The following is a 21024-nucleotide window of genomic DNA, read 5'->3' as shown; positions in this document are numbered from 1 at the left end:
CATGGGTATTTGAAAAGCGTGAAGATAGTTATAATTCTTGAGAATGACATAATGATAATTACACTTAAAAATCATTTTAAAAACTTTATTTTTATACTTGTGACTTAAATAACATTCGGGAATAAGGCAAGGGATAATCAAAAGAAGGTTATAACTTCTCAATTCATTATTTTGATTGCAACAAGATGCATCCTTTTTACTTTGTTCAAATTATACATTTACTTTTCAAGGACATCTAGATTTACGCATGGTCGTAGGCTCCATCTATACACCCGAACGGGTTTATGGTGTAAGTTCTATTATTTTCTTTTCCTTCCACACATAAGTTAGTTATTCACCTCGTCCCCCCTCCTAGCTCACACCTCAAAAAAGAAAAAGAGGAGAAAAAATGCTTTGATTATAGGTGGTGTCATCACGTTGTTATCAAAAATCGTTATTGTCTAACACTTTTTTTGAATATACATGTGAAATGACAATATTTATCCTCATTGAAAAAATATATATGCTTTGTTGAAAGGATAAAAAAATAAGATTACAAATCATTTGACAGGATGTCAACTGTCAATAAGAAAATCCCAATAACACAGTTTTCAGTTTTTTTTTTTTTTCTTGCACACTAATTTCACTTTCCCTTCCTACCATCCGTATGGAGCCTTAAGGACATGACAGATGGGTCTCCAAGACATCAGATTCATTGTTTTAATGGTCTTACATGGGATCATGAGAATAGTTCTGGCATGCCAATTGATGGATCAAACTTGCTTACATACCCTAAGCCAAAATCAAACCAAATGAAATACTATGCGCCTCATCTCTATAAACCCTACAGTCACATGTGCAAGATAAATCAACACATGAGCAAAACCACTGATGGATTCCAGAACCTAAGCTCCAGGGTGCCACCCTCAAATAAGCGCTTCGTTTTACACATCAAATAGACGATACAGTCATGAAATGTGAAAACAAACGGCAATCAGCAACCTCAACATTTCCTTTCCCAATTTTGGATCTGCAAACACTGCAACAAGCATAGTCCACCCCTCACCAGAAACCAAAGAGGAAGGATGGGTAGTGGTTTGTGTTTCCCATCTTCAGTGGATTGCAAACAGCAGCAGAGCTAAGCGCCACAGATACTTTTGTCTGGAGTGACTGCTAATCTGTAGTGGACTGGTAAATGGCAGGAAATGGTAATAAGCAAACATTTTAACTTTGGTTTTACAGACAAGTCCCAAACACCATGAAGAAACCAATTATAAATAATGGAAATACACTGGCCTGGACTCTGTGGTGAGAGAATTACACATCTACAGACCCATTGAAGCCTTACATGAATTACATAAAATTGCTCTTAGAATTGGATAACATCCATAATCTGAGTCGTAAACAGGATTGATGATTCCTTGAATTACAATCCATCTCTGAATCTGTCCATCAATCCACCCAATGTCATCTTGCCCCTCAAGCCAAACTCTTGGTTAGCCCTCTTATTGGTCCACTATAAATTTACAAAACTTTGGAAGCCCACCCTCAGGAGGTACTTCTGATGTAGAGGGTAACCAAGCTGTGGCACTATACTGCTTGGGGATACATTGAAGTTGGACAGCAAGGATCACTTTCTTCAGGCACGATCATCACTTACATGATTTGGGACTTCTGTTTGGCTATCCAGTGGCATGTACTGTGCCATTATGGCTCTGATCTCTGAGTCCATGTATGACTGAAACAAGCAAATGGAGAAAGAGATCAACAAACATCACACGACAAGACTAAGCTTAACATACTCGTTAACAAAATCATATCAATCAATCTCTTTCTATAATCAAGCCCATAGCCTTGTTGAATAAGTCTATTGCAGAACCAATTATGAAAGTAAACATGGTACACATAACTTACCCTCAATCTATATTTGTAAACAATATAAGCCCCACCAGCAGCAATTGCCAGGCCTATAAAAATGGCCCAAAAAGCAGCCCATGCACTTTTTGCTTCAGTTGCCCGCTTACCTGCAGATTATCATGACAGAAATCAAAGCAAGTACTGTAAGCAAAAGTAAAGTCTATGCATGTCCATCAAATTACAGAGCTTCAGATTGCTAAACTCACTAATGCAAGTGTCATGATCCTTCATGTACAAGAGGTCTCCACTACAAGTGCACTCATAGCCACCCCAGGTATCCTTACAGGTGCATTCAGGGCATTGGCAAGCCTTTTTCTCTTTGCACTCGTCGATATCTATCAGTGGCACAGACAAATTACAAGACAATAGAACTATAAAAACTTGGACATTAGAAACCATAATTCTTGCTGGAAATGAAGCTTGATCTGTTGGCACCTCAGACCATAATAATGATCTACAAAAATTATGTATAAAACATGGCACTCACGCAAGTGGCTGATCCTGGGCACTACCTAGGAGTTCTCCAGGCAAGGTAGCACAGTGGGACAATCATAACAATACTTCTCATACACTTTTTTCTCTCAAAGAATCTAGAATATTACATTGTCAGGTGGAATTTGGCATTGGAGGTAGCCTTTGTGGGGCCCATTGAATTGGACAGTCCTGCTCTGTGCATGTGCACAACATGTACTATCATGCCTTTGCTCTACCAGTATGTACATCAAATTTCCTTTGATATAGCAGATCACCCCACACCATTTCTTTTTCTCTCTCCATCCCCCATCCCCTTCTTCATGATTAATCTATAAGAATATGCTGATTAGCCAAAAATTTCTTACCTTCACAACTTTTGACACCATCTCCTCTAAATCCAGGAGGACACTGGCATTTACTGCCCTCGGTATCCTGATGATGAAAGAGGGAAACAATTAAAGTAATCAAAGTCTATGCATTTAAAAAGCAACAGTTAAAAGATCACCAACCACACAAGCAGAGAATGTGTGTCCATCTCGAGTTTCATGCCAACAACCCCCATTATTTATCTTGCACCGTCCAGGTCCACTTGCTGCATGGTACACAAGGGAAAAAGAAGTGGGTAGGGAATATATAAGAACGTAGTATATGGTCAAATCATGCTAAAAAGGAAAACCTATGCACTAGAAATTCCACCAAAATAAATTGTAAAATAATAATAATAAGGGTAAATTACTTGGACACCCCCTGTACTATGGCCATTTTGCTTAAGATTACCAACGTTTCAAACAATTACTTGACACCCCCTGAAACCTGACACTGTTAGTCTGCTGTTAGTGTTTAATTGGAAATGTCCATTTTACCCTTATCACCTATTCAATAGAAAACAGTGAAATTGACAGATTTACCGCCTTCTCCTTCTTCTTCTTATTCCTCCTGCAACCCCACCGCCCCTACCCCCCCTGGTTTCAAACCCTAATTGATTTCAGAAAAGTTCTCTTTTCTTAAACAAATTTCAAATCAAAATAACCCAAAACCCTTAATCGATTTTCAGATTAAGGGTTTGAATCTGAAAATCGATTAAGGGAAGGAAATATTAATGAGATTGAATAGAGGGATGGGGGAGAGATGGAGAGAGTACCTGAAGAAGGAGACATCCAGTTAAGCAACAAAAGCATATCAAACCCAAAAACTTCATTGAAAAAGAGTTTGGAGAAGAACTGGTGCAGTAAATTCTGATTCGTGCAAATAGTCTGTCCATGTTTACACTTTACACCACTGTTCAAAATCATGGGCTTTGAATGATTTCTATGCCGATTTGGGGATTCTGGAGGTCGATTTTTCAGTGCGTTTTTTTTCCGCTGGAGGCTCACATTATATCCCATTAAGTTGATTCGGGGGGGGGGGGGGGGGGTATTGTTTGTTTTAATTTTTTTTCCCGCTTGGAGAGCGTTGGTTTGGGTTTTTACTCTACGATCGAAGACCTTGCTTGCAATTTCTTATCTGGATCAGTAGAATATCACATACTGTCCTCACTCATTCTCCTTATAGAAGGAAAACCAACAGGACGAGATTAAGGGTTTGTAACATGAGTTTTGTTTGGGTTTTGTTCGTTCTCTGTTTTACCTCTAAAAATATGTCTCTAATCTCTGGGAGAAGAACAGGGCTACTCCATGACCTACACCTCAAGCACTTATTATCAAAGTTGGAAACGGATTTTGAAGAAATTTAATCGGCATTCAGGGCTCATCTCTTTGAAGTTCAGAGTTGACAGCCTCCTCCAAGTAATAAATGTTCACAGATAAATTCATAGAAGAACGAAAATGTGTTGTGATTCCTGAGATCTCCAAAAACACCTAATTTTTCTTTTAGATTTAATCTGAAAATCTGGAATTCGTTTTTCCAAACCCTAACCTCCGTCTCTGCAAATATCGCCGGGAAACTAGAATCAAAGCTCCCATTCAGCAGAGAACAGAAACAGTAGGTGCAGCAGGATTCTCTTCGTTTAATTCTTTCTTGAATCCCAAAAACCCTCTGTAGGGGTAGGGCGTTGGGGTTACAGGAGGAGGAGGAAGAAGAAGAAGGGGGTAAATATGTCACATCACTACACCTTAAGGGTAGTTTAGGTATTTACAAAATATTTAACCCATGGTAACGGTGACTGACTAACGGACAGGGCTACTTGAAACAAATGGTAAACTGCAGGGGGTGTTCAAGTAATTGTTTCAAACGTAGGGGAGACTAAGTAATTAGGCCATAGTACAGGGGGTGTCCAAGTAATTTTCTCTAATAATAATAATAAGTATATGACATCCACACATTATACATGTATAGCTTTTATTTTATTATAAACAGAAAACAGCTGAGATTCATGGAGAAAAATTAATCTGCCAGCGAATGTAATAATTCTGAACCAATTGTTTCATGTTCCCTTGGACCAATATAACAGAACAGTTCCTTATTGCCAGCTACCTCAAGAAACAATAGAGAACACAAGGATATGATACAAAAAATGTACACAGGATTTGTCGCCTCATACTCAAAATAAGTGTTAAAGAGTGTGTCTTGGTTTGGGGGGTCCATGGGTGTCCATGAACCTCTATACCATGGGATCATAACTAAGTGTTTTAGCTAATGATTATTTATCTTTCTTATCGCAATTAGACTTGTTAGGCTAGGTAGGACTTTTATTTATAACTAAGTGTTTTAGTTAATGATTATCTCAGACTTTGGTACTATTTCATGGTATCAGAGCTCTTTCAATAACTAGTACCAACATTCGATCCCGGTTTTGAAAGTCTAAAAAGTTCCTGTTCGAGGGTTGCAGCAACCTATGCTGCCTAATATCTATTTTAGGCCCTAGTTGATGGTGATATGATGATAAACTAGACTCTCTACTATCTACTCATTGGTTCCCATGGAGTGATCAATAGATTGGATTCAGTTAATTGCACATACAAGCTTGCGGCAGTTCTGGATTTCTATTTTGAACGATTATCAAGATCTTCAATTACTTCTTATCTGGCCAGGGGATCATTCTGAGGTTTTAAGGGTTCATTAACCCTCATTGGAAGTCTACTCGATCCTGTTCTGGAGCTGATCAGCCTTGCTGATCTTATATTGCTGTTCAGCATCACCCATGCAATACCCTGTTTTGTGGTAGGTTTCAGAAATTTGATTTTCAAATTACTTCTGATCTCTCAACCAGATCTTGGGATTTTAGGACATTGTTGGCCCCCTATATTGGCTACTTCGGTTCAAGTTTGGAGCAAATCTGTGCTCCTGATTTTTAGTAACATATTTTCTCCCTCTCAGCCTGCGATACCCTGTTTTTGACCTATTTTCCACTGCATCGATATCTGCATTATTTCCTGATCTATTTATCAGATCAATATAGACTTTTAGGGCATTGTTCCCTAGTTTTTTTTTTTCACTGAATCAGTGACGCATCATAGCAATTGCACCTATTAAAGCAACTACAAGTCCGAGTCAAATAGAAATAATTCAAAGCACTTCTTTTTACACTATTTCGGTATTTTTCACCCAAAACTTGGTTTGTTTCAAGGATTTCCTTGTTGTTTGGTACTGCTGTTTGCTATTGGGTTGTTTCAAGGAGTTCTCTTCTACTATATTATATCAGATCAGGCGCTGCTGTTGGTATTGTTTTCAGTTGGTGCATGATGGCTGATCTCAAATCAACCACAGACAATGTTAATGTCCAGATCACCACTATCAAACTCACTAGAGTCACTAATTATCTACTATGGGCTCAGGCCGACAAAGTTTATATTAATGTTAAAGGGAAGCTAAAGTATCTCCAATCTGACCCTCCTTCCTTTGATTCCAAGGAACCCACTGATGTGAAAGTTTATGTGGAGTGGATGCGAGAGAATGACACCCTCCTCATCTGGTTGTGGAACAGTATGATTCTTGCTCTTGCAGCAAATGTCCTGTTCCACACCACTGCAAAAGGAGTGTGGGATGACTTGAAGCAAACCTTCTCCCAAGAAAAGAATATCTCTCATGTTTATGATTTATATGACAAAAATTTTAACTTGAAACAGGGGGACCATTCCTTGAATGAGTACTTCAATATCTTTAAGGGTATGACAGAAGAGCTCAATATTCATCAGCCCCTCGCTACTAATCTGGAACAATTGAAACTACAGCAGAGGGAAGAATTTCATGTTGCAAAGTTTATGGCCAGTTTAAACTCTAATTATCAATCTGTTAAGAGCCAGTTGCCTGCTGAGAGAAAGTTCCTTCACTTAATGAGTCTTTTGCCCATCTTTTTCGGATCATTACTGCTTCCTGAGCTGGTTCCTCTCCTAAAAGACGGCTCACCCTTTGTTGCTGACCGTAGCCGAGGTTCCAACTTCTTTGGGAGAGGGCATGGCTCATGGGGAGGTCGTGGCTGTGGTGGTTGTAGTACAGGTGGAAAACAAGGTGACAGACTTGGCAAACAATGCTCCTTTTGTGGTAAGTTAAATCATACGGTTGATACATGTTGGGCTAAACATGGTCGACCAGAGTGGGCTCCACAATTAGGCAATGCCGTTTTATCTGATGGTAAGTGTGAGAAGGTGCCTTTTGGCAACACCAATACTGCATCCTCTAGAGCTTCTTCATCAAGTTTTGTGTCTCAAGATGATTACAATCAATTACTTAAACTTCTTCAAAATATTCAGACATCCACCAGCGCTTCCTCATCTACAGCCACTCTGGCCCACAGCTACATTCGCTTTGCTTACTACCACTTCATCCACTCCATGGATTACTGATTTGGGTGCTTCTACCCACATGACTAGTAGGTCCCAAGTCCTTTCTTCACTTCAGAAAATTGAACATCCATCTAGAGTTGTACTAGTTGATGGCTTATCTACTCATGCATCTACGTCTGGGTGTGTCTCTTTGCCTTCCTTTCCTAAGTTACCTTATGTTCTTCATGTTCCTAACTTATTTTGTCTGTTAGTCAACTGACAAAATCTTTGAATTGCTCAATCACCTTTTTTCCTACTTCTTGTGAATTTCAAGATCACCAAAAAAGGAAGATGATTGGTGGAAGGCATGAGAATGCTAGTTTCTTTTATTTTGATGACTCCACTACTACAGTTGCTTCTACTACCTCTTCTTCTGTCTCTCTAATTCAGTGGCATTATCGGTTGGGACATCTTTCACTCTCCAAGTTATAACAAATGATTCCCAGTTGCAAGAAGATATCTCGCCTTGAGAGTGAAGCTTGTGAGATTAGAAAGCATCACCGTACCTTATCCCGCTTCGTGATGCTCTTCATAGTTCTTCCTTGTTTTCCTTAGATCATTCTGAAGTGTGGGGTGCTTGTCGTGTCAATAGTTGGTTAGGTTTTGTCTACTATGTTACCTTTGTCGATGATCATTCTCGGATGGCGTGGTTGTATTTGTTAAAAGGATAATTCTGAATTTTTATCTGACTTTCAATAATTTATTCTGAAATTAAGACTCAGTTTGATGCGTCAATTAAATTTTTTCAATCAGATAATGCTATAGAATATATCCAACGTGAAATATTTGACTTTTGTTCTGCTCATGGTATGATACATCAAACTAGTTGCTCTTCTACTCCCCAACAGAATGGTGTTGCTGAACTGATAAACCAACACTTGTTAGAGGTTGCTCGTTCCATAATGTTTCGCATGCATGTTCCTAAATATTTTTGAAGTAAAGCAGTTCTTACTACTTGTTATTTAATAAATCGCATGCCATCTATTATTCTCAGTTTTAAATCTCTTTTTCTGTAGTGTTTCCTAATAACTCTCAGTATGGTTTACCTCCACGGGTATTTGGGTGTATCTGTTTTGTTCATAACCTTTGCACTAGTATTGATAAGTTATCTCTACATGCTACCAAGTGTGTTTATTGGCTATGCACGTACTTAAAAAGGTTATAAATGTTATAATCCTATTACACGTCAACACTATGCCAGTGTTGATGTTACCTTCTTTGAATCTACACCATATTTCTTTGCTAAGAGCTGTTAGATGGATATGGATGTTCTGATCTCTCCACCAATCCCTGCTCTTATTCCCTTAACTGACTCTCTCATTATTAGTTCTTCACCATAGCAGTTGCGGATCTACAAGCGTCGTCCTAAGTAGACTTTGACGGACCAAGTTGATCCGTCGCTACTACCCTCTACTTCATCCGACCATTTGCCTGGGGATCTCCCTTCTTCAAGCTCTATAGTTGCTCTTCGTAAAGGTACATGTACTTGTCAACAATCAAATATTGCTTATCATGTTTCTCAATTTGTTATTGTATCTCATCTTCCACCTTTATTACGTAATTTTGCATTGTCTTTATCTACTGTGTTTGTCCCTACCAAGTACTAGGAAGCCTTGTTGCATCTTGGTTGGAAGCATGCTATGGATGTTGAGATAGCTACTCTATTGGATCATTGGACTTGGTCTCTTACTAACCTTCCCTTGGGAAAGGAGCTTGTAAGGTGTTGTTGGGTGTACATTGTTCAGTACCTTCCAGATGGCTTAATTGAGCGGTTAAAGGCTCGCTTGGTTGCCGAAGGATTCACTCAGATATATGATGTTGACTATTTTGAGACCTCTCCAGTGGTGCGTCTTAATTTTGTTCGTGTTCTTATCTCTTGGTTGTGAATCTTTATTGGCCTCTGTTTCAGCTAGGTATTAAAAATGCTTTTCTTTATGGTGATCTTGAGGAAGAAGTATATATGGAGCAACCTTTGGGGTATGTTGCTCAGGGGGAGAATCCATCCAAGGTATATCATCTTCACAAGGTTATTTATGGGTTGAAACAGTCTCCTCGTGCCTGCTTTGATAAGTTCAGCAAAGTTATCGATGGTTATGGATTCACTCGGTGCTTCTCTGATCACTCTATGATTGTATGTCGTCATGGGGACAAAGTTATTATTCTTGCAGTGTACATTGATGAATTTATAATTTTAGGTAATGATTCTTCGTTGCAAAAAGGTGTCAGTTTGTTTTAGAGGAAATACGTTCTAGATCTTTTATCTGATACTAGTATGTTGGGTTGTAAGCCTGTTGATAATCCTATGGATCTTAATATGAAACTTGGGGTGTGTGATGACAAAGAGTTCATGGATAAACATCAGTACAGAAGATTGGATGGGAAATTTATTTATTTGATTGTTACTCATCCGGATATTTCATTGGATGGGATATTTTTTATTTGATTGTTACTCGTCCGGATATTTCCTTTGCCGTTGGAGTTATCAGTCAATTTATAGAGAGTCCCAAACATGCTCATTAGGATGCTGCTTGTAGCATTCCGAGATATCTTAAAGGTGCTCCTGGCAAAGGTCTTATTTATCATCGTCATGGTCACACTGACGTTGTGGTTACTTTGATGCTAATTGCGTTAGTAACTTAGTATTGTCAATGATTGTAAATCGACTACTGGATATTGTACATTTGTTAATGGTAATCTTGTGTCTTGGAAGAGTAAGAAGCAATCTACTGTGGCTCAGTCAAGTACAGAGGCTGAGTATAGAGCTCATACTGCAACACAGTTGATGTGGTTGAAGTCTCTTCTATAAGAATTGGAATTCTCAGATCCAAAACCAATGAAGATGTATAGTGATAATCAAGCTGCAATTTATATTGCTAGTAATCCGGTTTTCCATAAGCGGACCAAGCATATTGAGGTTGATAGTCATTTTGCGAGAAATGCAGTTATGCAATAGCTTGTTTCAACTCCGTTTGTCAACTCCGGCAATCAACTTGGCAATATGTCCACAAAGGCACTATTTCGACCTGTGTTTCTTGGTGGCTATTCCAAGCTGAGTATGGGAGATATATATACTCCAGCTTGAGGAGGAGTGTAAGAGTGTGCCTCGGTTTGGGGGTCCATGGGTGTGCATGGACCTCTGTATCATGGGATCATAGCTAAGTGTTTTAGCTAATTGATTATTTATCTTTCCTACTGTAATTAGATTGTTAGGCTGTGTAGGACTTCTATTTCTATTTTACTTTATCTTTGTAATTAAGTCTTTGACTCTTAGTAGGCTGTTACTAAGAGTCAGTTTGGTAATCTATATAAACTGCTGCTCACGATAGGGAAGTTATTCTCTCCATTGTGCAGCCTTCTCTTCTACCTCGATTCTCTCCATCATCTTCTTCTCTTCTTCTCATCTCTGTCTCTGGTTATCTCAGACATTGGTACTATTTCAGTAGGCATGGTCCAAAATTAGTATTTACATGAACATAATTACTTTTAACCGGTAAAATCAGAGATATTGGTTATCAAAGAGAATGGGGTCTGTATTCTGTTCATCATTGTTTGATAAATTATCGTTATGTCCGACTCAATAGCATTTGATCCATCATTTTCTTTGGAGGGGCATCCCGAAAAGAGTTGAGAAATGGCTTCCATAATTACGTTCCAAATTAGTGAATGCTCCCAAAGGGACTGTTGACAGAAACTCTGTACTAGCTCTTCTCTGTACATTCAACATACTCTATGCAAATTGCTGCAAACAGACCAATGCTGCCTTTCTGGAGCAATTCACCACTTAACCAATGAAAATTTGGATGTTATTGCAAAGCAGAACGGAAAAATCTAGCAACAGCATATATACTTCGATTAGATGGTGCTCAAGTTCAGCCAGTTCTTTTGCAACGCATAAGCTCTCTGGTTCACAGTTCACACTTTCAGAACATGGACAAGTGGATCTAAAAATCTAGAAATAAACCAAATCAAGTCTAACAATCAGACTCCCCACCCACCCTCACCAACCCCCCCCCCCAAAAAAAAAGTCTTAACTTGAGAAAAAGCTCGGGATTGACATCTTGAGCAGTGGCAATTTCTATTTTTCTCCAAGGAGATAAGAGTTAATAACTTAAGAAATGATGGATCTCTAACCTTCAAATATTAGGCTCAATGCTGCTCTAGTATATAGGTTCCAATCTCCTTTTGGTTTCTTTGACTTTTATGCTTTCTCTAAGGTATATAGTTTACAATGTATTTCTGACTTTTTGATTTTCATATAATCTCCTGTGTTTGTTTATTAAAAAAAACCCTACCAAATTATTTTCTCCCCACCAAGCTGGAGATGATTAGTTCTAACAAAAATTCTGCATGCAGTAAGATGCCCATCAGTCTATGTAAACAAGGACAGTCAATAAGTTGAAAAAACAGATGACAATACCATGAGTTCATGAACCATACGTTACAAAAACAGCTTGTTGTGATTCCAACATATATCCACTCTCTCTCTCTCTAAGAGATCTTTTAGGGAAGCTATATTCCATGCACAAAAGAGGGAAGATAGATATTTACCTTCACAACTATTGTAACCATCTCCCTTAAACTGAACACCATCAACCATAGGACACTCGCACACTCTTCCACGGAATGTATCCTAAAAAAACTATGCATCTGTTAACAGGAACATAAACAACTGGGCACACATCAAATCTACATGGTTGAGATTAATACCATGCAGGCAGTGACATTCAGTGCTTTATCTTGCCAGCAACCACCATTATTATCTAAACACTCATTTGTTTCTATATCTGCAAGTAGAGCCCATTAAAAGAACCCATGTCACAAATAAGCACATAACCTCAGGGAGATTATACATTCAAAATTTTCTCTGAAGTTATTATCGAGGCTCACCATTACTCAAACACACAGCTGGCTCAGTAGTTTCCTCAAAACCAGAACAAATAGCCTTCAAAACAGCACCTTTCTCTAACTTTCCTGCACAAACATATTTTAGAATTAGCTATATCCTTGATGTTATTATGGCGAAGAATATAAGCTTCTAAGACTGACCTCGATACTGTCGATTGTTAACAACCAGGGTAGGTAGTATGGTTACGTCGCCTCTTGATCCTTTCCCAACCTAAAGGAAAGTGTTCTTATCATATTACAGTCGGAATAACAGTTCCAAAAGATGGTTTATAGCATAAGCAACCAAATTCACTGAAATCTGCCATGGAAGCATTTAAGAAAAAAGAAAAAGGAGACACTTACTTGGGCTTCCTGCTCTTCTTCCAAAACAGGATTTTTAGAGTCTGCATTTGGGTCTCCCATACACTTCTCAATCTTTTTACTATCAAGACCTGCCCAAATACAAATTTATGTAAAATATGTTTGCTTAATGATGAATTATTCTTAAAATCTGAGATTGCAACAATTACTCTACCTAGAGATTTGATAACAGCATCAGCACATTCCTTGTTGTATTTTTTCTTCTTCATGGGACATCTTATTTGAAAATCAGTTACATAATCCCACCAGACCCAGGGCTTTTTGCTCTCATTCGCCACCTTAAAAACACATAATTGTCTCAGATTTTCAATAACAACATCTTTCCCTTCATAACCATGACTGAAATCCTGTTCAGGGTCAGGTGCACAATATCTTCCATGATTTATGCACTGGGATTTACATTGTCTGCTAACTGTGAATGCCTGAGGACAGTACCAGGTTATATAATGGGGTGCAAACTGAGTATAACCACCTTTTTCAAGAATCTGTGCCGCACCCTTGAAAACCTTCACAAACTCCATCAACATATCACATTTGGTCCCACATTCATCATTGCTATTGGTCCACAGCTCATACTCCACGCGGTCATCTGGATGTGGAACAGCTTCTCTCCAATCGAGGTTCACATTGACTATTTCCCCAGCGCTGATTGCCTTCTTCAACTTTTCACCGAAATTTTTCTCAACAAGTGCAGATGGAATTGTAATGTTCTCAATATACTTTGCAGATGCACCATCCTCTTGGGGAAAATCCATTGTTATTAGTGGTTCCTCAATGTCATCTGCTACAAGCACCGCAGAAGCCCCAGCTTTCTGGGCATTCCAAACCTTTAAAGCAAAAAAGCAATCTGTACAGGAATGTAAAGTACTCCAGCTGATTATATTTGTCTTCATTAAGACAAGGTTTGATACTTGATTGAGGTAATCAAAAGCATTTCAAGAACAGAAATAATAACAAAAATGAACAAAATTGTGATTCACAAGAAAACACTTCAAAGCCTTGTCCAGCAGAAATAAGAATTCCAAGTAATAAAGGAAAAATTATCTACGCACTCATTCATAGGCAGACACATGCACACATGCAGTCTCTCTCTCCATCACCTCCCATACAATATGTATGTGTTCATGCACATGCATGTGCGCATACACACACACACAGAGTCTTGAGAAAAAAAATTCAGGACATCCCACAACCAACCCACTTAGTTGCTGTTCTGTCTACTTGATTCTAATTTTAGGCTCTAGATGGTCCTTAGTTTCAGCATTTTGTAATTCCTCAATTTTGTTAACTGGTCAACCCAAAACCTTTCATGTGTTTTCTCACAACTCCTACCAATTGGTCTATTAACTCATCTAATATGCACCATATGTCCATATCACTCCTCCTTGATGGTGCATTCAATGGCTTACCGTGCAAATGCCTATACCGTCTCAAATGAATCTCCTTCAACTTATCTCATATTGGAGCGACTCCTAAACCACTTCAAAATTTTCCATTTCTAATCTTTTCTAGTTTTTCCACTCATACATCTCAACATAATTCCATAATTAATACCAAGTTCAGATCGGCTAATTAGAAATTGGAATCACTATATTTTTAAAAAAAGCATGTATGAAATCCTATTGAACCCATCCAATGCACTAGAACCTAAACATATAAATACAGGTAATGTAAATAAGAAGTTTGAGAACAACTCAAAATTATCAAGAGAATTCGCAGACTAATTTGTACCAAAAATGGAAATTGAAAGGACAACATAAGTCTCTATCCCATCCTGAAAAAGGGATAAATGATTATCACTTTCAATGTAGTTTCTAACATGAGGAAAAATCAGTGAAGACTATATTTAACTGGATCTGGTTAAAGACTGGACAAACGATGTTACGTATACTGTGCACAATGTAGTATAACAAGCTGATACTCTATGCATAGCTAGTCCTCAAATAAAACTGGTTGTAAGTGCAATAACACTCTGAAGCAGAATAACTTGACACTTGGTTCTAATTCATAACAATAAGAATTCCTCCAAAAAATCTTTTCTACAGATTCGACTAGCGTACCTCCTCGATCGACCAAAAGAAATGTTGGGAAAACTCCAGGTTTTGCCTTGAAAGATATTCCCAACTCGTCGAAATCCTTGCAACCCTTCACGTTCTGCTTCGGATACACAACCGTACCGGCCATGCTCCCTCCATATTGAGGTATTCCGAAGTTTCCAATGGCGCTGTCATGAGTACCTTTAATACTATCCGGAGATATCACAGTTAAGCTGTTCTTCTCCACAACGAACCTTGCCGTTGCCGGCGATATAAGAGAATACCAAAACAACAGTACCAGAAACCCTAGACTAAACCCCACCACTGATCTCCCCTCCATGTACAAATTCACGGAGCTAAACAATGGTGTTAAAGAAGATGAGCGAAAGATTACAATTACCAAATGCGACGATGTTTTAACAAACAACAAACCCTACTTCTTCTCCAGATCCATCAACAGAGCCTCAAAACCATTACTTTCTTTCCCTGTAGATATTGAGAGGGGGAAAAGAACTTATTCCATGTGGGCATTGGTGAAATTCGAGGAAGGAAAACGATAGGGTTCTCTGCTGATTCGTAATCTGGTCAGACCCGTCTTACAGGTGTTGACGCTGTCAGATTCCGGACACGTGTTCACTGTCTTAAAACTAATGCCTAATCATTAGAACGGGTAATATGGAGCCCCGGTTACCCGACTATTGCCTGATTCTTAAAAGTTAGAACTTAGAAGTGCTTTCCCTGTATTTTGGTTCTCTCACTCTCTCGTCCATACCGATTAAAATACTTGTCTATCCGTTGCGTAGAAGGAGAAAGACGAGGCCAAATGCTTGATAGATTTTAAGGTTTTTGAATTCTACGTTTATCACATAATGTATGTACCAAAGAAGATCGTGCCTGCCTATCACACACGCACAAACATGCAGACTTGGTGTATCTGTCAATGAGCCAACTGCTTTTTTTTAAGGGTAAAGTATACGTACCCCTTATAATGCACCCAATATTCCTCGTACCCCCTAAGCGGTTCAATATTCCACGGACCACTCTTCAATATTCCACTTACCACTCCTGTTTTACACCCCAAATGTCAGATAGGTCCAATCCGTTAAATACCACCGTTAGATATCAAAATTTTGACCATTTTACCTTTTACTCCATTTTCTTAAATCTAAAAAGACTTAATTATCCTCACTTATTTGTTGCCCTAAACTAATTGAAAATGATCATTTTACCTTTTATTTTATTTTTATAAATGAAAAGATCTAATTGTTCTCATTTATGTATTACCCTAACCTAATTTGAAAAGACTATTTTACCCCTAGATATTTGTTCCTAAAAACCCCAAAATGCCCTCATCTTCCCCAAATCAACTCACTTAGAGCGCCTCCGTACTTAGAGAAAGCAGCTGCGCCTTCCCTGTGGATAAAACCTAAGATTCGCCGTTGACGAGTTTATCTTATTCCATTTTCTTTCATTATTTACTCCTTCTGTAGTTCTGTGACGTGCCAACCGTAATTCACTGTTTTCACTTTTTTATGAGTGTTTATCTGATGATGATAGTTAAAACTCCTGGATTTCTGTTTTTGTTTTAAAAAGAAAGGAATATCTAATTGAAGAAAAAATTTCTGTAATTTGATGAAATAGCTGCTCCTTTCTTGCAGAATTTCATACTTGTTTCAATGAAACTTGAATCTGACTCTTAAAACTTAGTTGAATGATGCTCAATTCTATACCCTGTCGGGTCCAATCTATCAGAGCATTCTGTTTCTAAAGGTTTGATTGATATTTTAGGCTAAATTTGTAAAGGAATTGAAAGAAACATCTTCATCAGAATCGCAAACAAGCACTCCTGAGGTGGGTTTCCATCAGAAAAGCGGAATCTCGAAGCCGAGGGTTATCGGAGGTGACATTGTTACGATTGGAAGAACTCACCTTCATAAACCAGTCTACAAGGGGAGGGAACCCAATATCATATATGCCCACATTCAATCCCTTATGGGACCGATGTGGGACTATTGCACATAACATTACCCCACCCTTTAACGGCCGACGTCCTCGTCGGCCCACTCCGGATCAGGTAGTCCTTTCTAGGCGGCTCCACTCTGCTCTAGGACCCTTTCCCCGCGGCGGGTAGCCCTTTTCTAACAGCTCGCACTCTAGCATTAGGTCGTCCCTCCCAAGTAGCCAACCGCAAAGGACGGGTCAATGAAAGCACCAATTTTGTTATGAAGAGAGAAAGGAAGAAGAACGAAGAAGAAAGTGGAAGAACAGAAGTTGAATCTTTTCTTGTTTTATTCCTCTGTAATCAGGTATATTTAAAGCCAAACAAGACCGTAGTTCAAGAATACAGTCCCTCTTGCAACTAAGTAACAGAATTTCTAACCAAATCCCTTACAACACACGTGGTCTTTAACCAATTTCTTACAGCAACAGGTGGTCCTTCAATCTCTTACAGCAACACGTGGTCCTTGGTCCAGGCTGGAGCTCGTTTGGTTCTTACACTTCTCTCCCTCTTCTGCTGGCTTGGTTCCAACTGGCCCTGTTTATTAACAACTGGATCTTGAGCATTCACAACTAACTCTGTTGTGTTAATTGGTATTTGCATCGTCATATCACACACTGGAACATAAAGGGGAGAAGCTCTGGCCACCCACCATCAGGAAGGATACCTGAAGCGAGCTCGGAGACTGTATCGCAGAGCTTTTTGGATATCGTCTTGGCAACTTCTTGTTGAACGCAAGCAAGAAGGTGAGTTTTGAGAGCCGATTGCGTAGAAGGAGAAAGACGAGGCCAAATGTAAGAATCATCACGGGTGAGCTGCTTATGAAGGAGAATCGCCGACATGGCCCGTAGCTCGACGAGAGGAGACGACTGAAGAAGACGAGCGAGCTTGAGAGACAACGCATCGGGCTGATTCTGTTTGTAGAGATTGAATAACGCCTCGGCCTCGGACTAGGAGCAGGGAGCTGGACGCCTCGCCGGAGCAGCAGCTTTCTCCAAGTACGGAGGCGCTCTAAGTGAGTTGATTTGGGGAAGATGAGGGCATTTTGGGGTTTTTAGGAACAAATATTTAGGGGTAAAATAGTCTTTTCTAATTAGGTTAGGGTGATACATTAAGTGAGGGCAATTAGGTCTTTTCATTTGTAAAAATAAAACAAAAGGTAAAATAATCATTTTCAATTAGTTTAAGGCAACAAATAAATGAGGGTAATTAAGTCTTTTCAGATTTAAGAAAATAGAGCAAAGGTAAAATGGTCAAAATTTTGGCATCTAACGGTGGTATTTAACGGATTGGACCTATTTGGCATTTGGGGTGTAAAACAAGGGTGGTACGAGGAATATTGGGTGCATTATAGAGGGGTACGTGTACTTTACCCTTTTTTTTATGTAGATTTTGGATATATATTATTGATAAGCATGTAAGTGGAGCATCAATAATAACAGGATTTTAATTTCACCAAAGCTTCGATTGCTTAGAATTGAAGTAAAATAAAATTTTTAGTGGTCAAGTGAATAAAAATAAAATGAAAAGAAATTATAGAAAGAAACTTTTTTATTGGAGTGTTTGGTTGGATATAAAGTAATATGAGGACAGAAGTTGAAATCCCACAACATGAAGAAGGTAGGATGTGAAAAAGATAAATCAGTGATAGTTTGGTTTAAAACTGAAGTAAAATTAGTTTCTACATTCTGTATTGTTTGAGTTATGTTGTTGTTTATGGTAATGATTAAAAAAAAGGTTTTGTTTTTGTTTAAATTTCACTTCACTTCTGACCAAACATGGCCTTCTTTGACTGGATTTTGATTCTCCTATGCCTAATAATGCGTACGTAGTAGGATCTCTTTGAGTACATGATTTGGTTTTTTTTTTTTTTTTTTTTTTTTTCAGTTGCTTAGCTGTGTAGACACCTGCTAGAGGCCAATGTAACTGCTTAGCTATATCTTTCCAAGCCTGGTATCAGAAGGCATGTTGGGGTAAGCTAATCTTGCTCTGCTTCTAGGCTTCCAGAAGCCAGCTTCTCAAAAGACAAATCATGCAGCCAATAGAATTAAAACATCTGGAAGTCTTTACGCTACAAAGATTCCAAACATTATAATTATATTGGTCACACATTTTCAACTCCAAAAGCTGGCTCCCTCAGAAGCTTACCCAAACATGCACCTGGACATCTTCAGCTTCCAGTTCCCCATACACTGATACCATCGCAATGCCATCCATGGGCTCTTCCATACTGGAGTCCCATATCTGTAGAGTTTCAACTCTGAAATATACTGGGAATTGCTGAGCCAAATTCTAATTCCAAAAAAAAAAAAAAAAAAGCAGAATTGGGTGAACAATGTATATTCTCTCTCTCTCTCTCTCTGATCTACTATGTTATTGTCCTCCCACCCACCCCCCCTCCCCTTTCAAATTTCTCTGCCAAGACTGCTATGCATCTAGGATCTGGAGTTCAAAATCTCGGCCTTCCTAATTCATTACCAGACTCATTCCTTATATATGAATGCCTCATTGTAGGGCAATGCATGACATTGGTTTCAGCAACAGGGATTTTCTCTTTGCAATTCAAGACAGAAAATGGAAAACACTCAGCAGAGATGATGAAGTAATGCGTTTCTCTTTGCCTTCAAGTTACACTCTATCATATGTTCTGTTAATACTTAATTCAATGAGGTTCAAAATCTTTTAAATTTGTTGAGTGTATTGGAGAAGCAAAGAGAGGTCCTTGTGGATGCATACAGGTCAGTGTCACATGAGCTACATGGGATTCAGGTTATTATTCTTTGAATTCACTACTGGATTATATTTCTTTATAATTTGTAGTTGTTTATAACATTTGTTTGGGCCATCAGTCGACATTGTATTTTTCTCCTTTTGTGTGTGTGTGTTGAAGGTAGAGGAAGTCATGTTGATGCACAAGTCTTGTGAAGTTATGTCAGCTCAAGGCCTGGTTAAAATGGTTGGTATGTCCTCTTTTAGAATAGATATTCGGAACAGAATTATGAATTTCCATTGCCATTGTACATGTTTATCTTTTGGTCTTTGGTCTTCAAAGAAAGCTAGTATTATCTCTTTTATTGCATGAAAATGGGTATGGTGGGGTGAGAATATCCTTCTCATTTTGTTCCTTTTGACAGTTTGATCTCTATCTTTTATCCTTTTTCAAACCTTAGCTAAATAAGAGAGAGCCTCTCTGCTTGGTCCTTTTTGTGACAAGTGACAAGTTTGCCTCCATCCTTCTCCCTTTTCTATAACTTGGCCAAACAGAGACTGTCCCCTTTCTCTCCCCCAACCTTCCTGTCTATCTGACCATCACTCAGTCTTTATATCTGTTTGTCTGTCTGTCCGCCCGTCTATTTCATATTTTCATTAACAAGTTTTTTGCCCTTCCATTGCAAATTTAGTCTTCTTTAATGTGTGTCCCTGGACCCTATCTCTTTACCAATTATCTAGCTGTTTGAGTTGGCAGTCGATTTTATTGTTTATTTCTAGTCTTCATATGCATTTATATGCTGTTTCATCATTTTTAAATATTAATTTTTCTCTACAATTCCTTTTGATCAACTGGTTTTTTGTCTCTCTGTTGTTCCTAGGGTTACTATCCAGCTGCATTGACTTGCTTGAAATGAACGATTCTTGTTCAATGTGCAGCCCTTGGAGGTAGTTAGAGTCCCATTGACGTGGGGGAAAAAAACAGCCTAATGTAGAGCTGAGTCACAAGTGAGTCAACCCTAGAACAGGATCTCAATTACAACCAAATCAGAATACCAATATCAGTCTCAACAACAGTACATAAACAACCACCCAACAATAGGTGAACAATAGGGTAAAATCATCCTTACTACTCTAACAATATCTAACAAGGGTTTAGAATAACCCAGCCAAAGAGAATGACAAACAGCTGCTATGGAAGGTCTATCGCAGGGTATAAACAAGACCCAAATAACCAGAAATAAACAATACTCAAAACCAGCAATCACAAGTGTTGTATGGGGCCAATATTCCCATCGAATGGAGGCCCAATAGGTCTGAACATACCCCCCAAAACTCAGTCTAGTACGATGGTTAGAGGCTGAGATACGAGCAGGTCATGAAATTAGAAAGTAGAGTGGGCAAGCCTTGGTGCAACGGTTAAGTTGCACATCTAGATAGTATTTTAGATTGCACTGGATAAACTATTTGGAGATCAAAATCTATGAATGCGGAACTTTGAGGGCCAGCATTTATATGGAGCACTGTCTTCAAGGGCCAGCCCCTCCTGCGAAGCAGGGGGTAAGGCTGCGTACATTTACCCCTCCCAGACCCTGCAGTAGCGGGAGCCTTGTGCATTGGGTTGCTCTTTTTACTGTCTTCCTGGATTGAACAGATGGTAACATTGTGAAACTGATACATAATGGAATGACAAGTCAACCAAGTCAAAATATGTATTAATTGACTACGAAACACATAGGTTTGAGTTTTCAAGTCAGGTCACAGCACATAAGGGAATGAATCTTGGATGCTTTATATAGGTGGGCAAGGTTTTGATGATGTTCCACCTCGTGTTAAGATACTATTAAAAAGTTGAGTAAATGACAATGCATTGTGTAAAGAAAGG

General features: G+C 38.7%; 1 protein-coding gene across 1 annotated transcript; it reads right to left on the bottom strand.

Annotated features, from left to right (window-relative positions):
• Positions 1-1443: 1443 nt before the first annotated feature.
• On the bottom strand, positions 1444-14917 carry LOC122661888 (vacuolar-sorting receptor 3-like). Its single transcript, XM_043857401.1, has 12 exons — positions 14456-14917; positions 12550-13242; positions 12378-12466; positions 12177-12246; positions 12018-12101; positions 11838-11914; positions 11679-11760; positions 2880-2962; positions 2736-2802; positions 2103-2231; positions 1894-2003; positions 1444-1717 (listed from the first exon to the last, which is right to left on the bottom strand). The coding sequence occupies exons 1-12, from the start codon at positions 14769-14771 to the stop codon at positions 1619-1621; spliced, it is 1899 nt and encodes a 632-aa protein (XP_043713336.1). The 5' UTR covers positions 14772-14917; the 3' UTR covers positions 1444-1618.
• Positions 14918-21024: the final 6107 nt, after the last annotated feature.

This window comes from Telopea speciosissima, chromosome 5 (genome assembly GCF_018873765.1).
Source record: "Telopea speciosissima isolate NSW1024214 ecotype Mountain lineage chromosome 5, Tspe_v1, whole genome shotgun sequence".
Lineage (NCBI taxonomy): Eukaryota > Viridiplantae > Streptophyta > Magnoliopsida > Proteales > Proteaceae > Telopea > Telopea speciosissima.
The sequence above is the reverse complement of the archived record's forward strand: the minus strand, read 5'-3'. Positions and strand labels throughout refer to the sequence as shown.

Coding starts and splice junctions, on each gene's coding strand:
- LOC122661888 (XM_043857401.1), bottom strand. CDS start 14,771: ATGGAGGGGAGATCAGTGGTGGGGTTTAGTCTAGGGTTTCTGGTACTG. Junction 11,761..11,837: donor TGAATGTCACTGCCTGCATG/GTATTAATCTCA, acceptor TAGTTTTTTTAG/GATACATTCCGTGGAAGAGT. Junction 1,718..1,893: donor TTTACAAATATAGATTGAGG/GTAAGTTATGTG, acceptor TGCTTGTTTCAG/TCATACATGGACTCAGAGAT.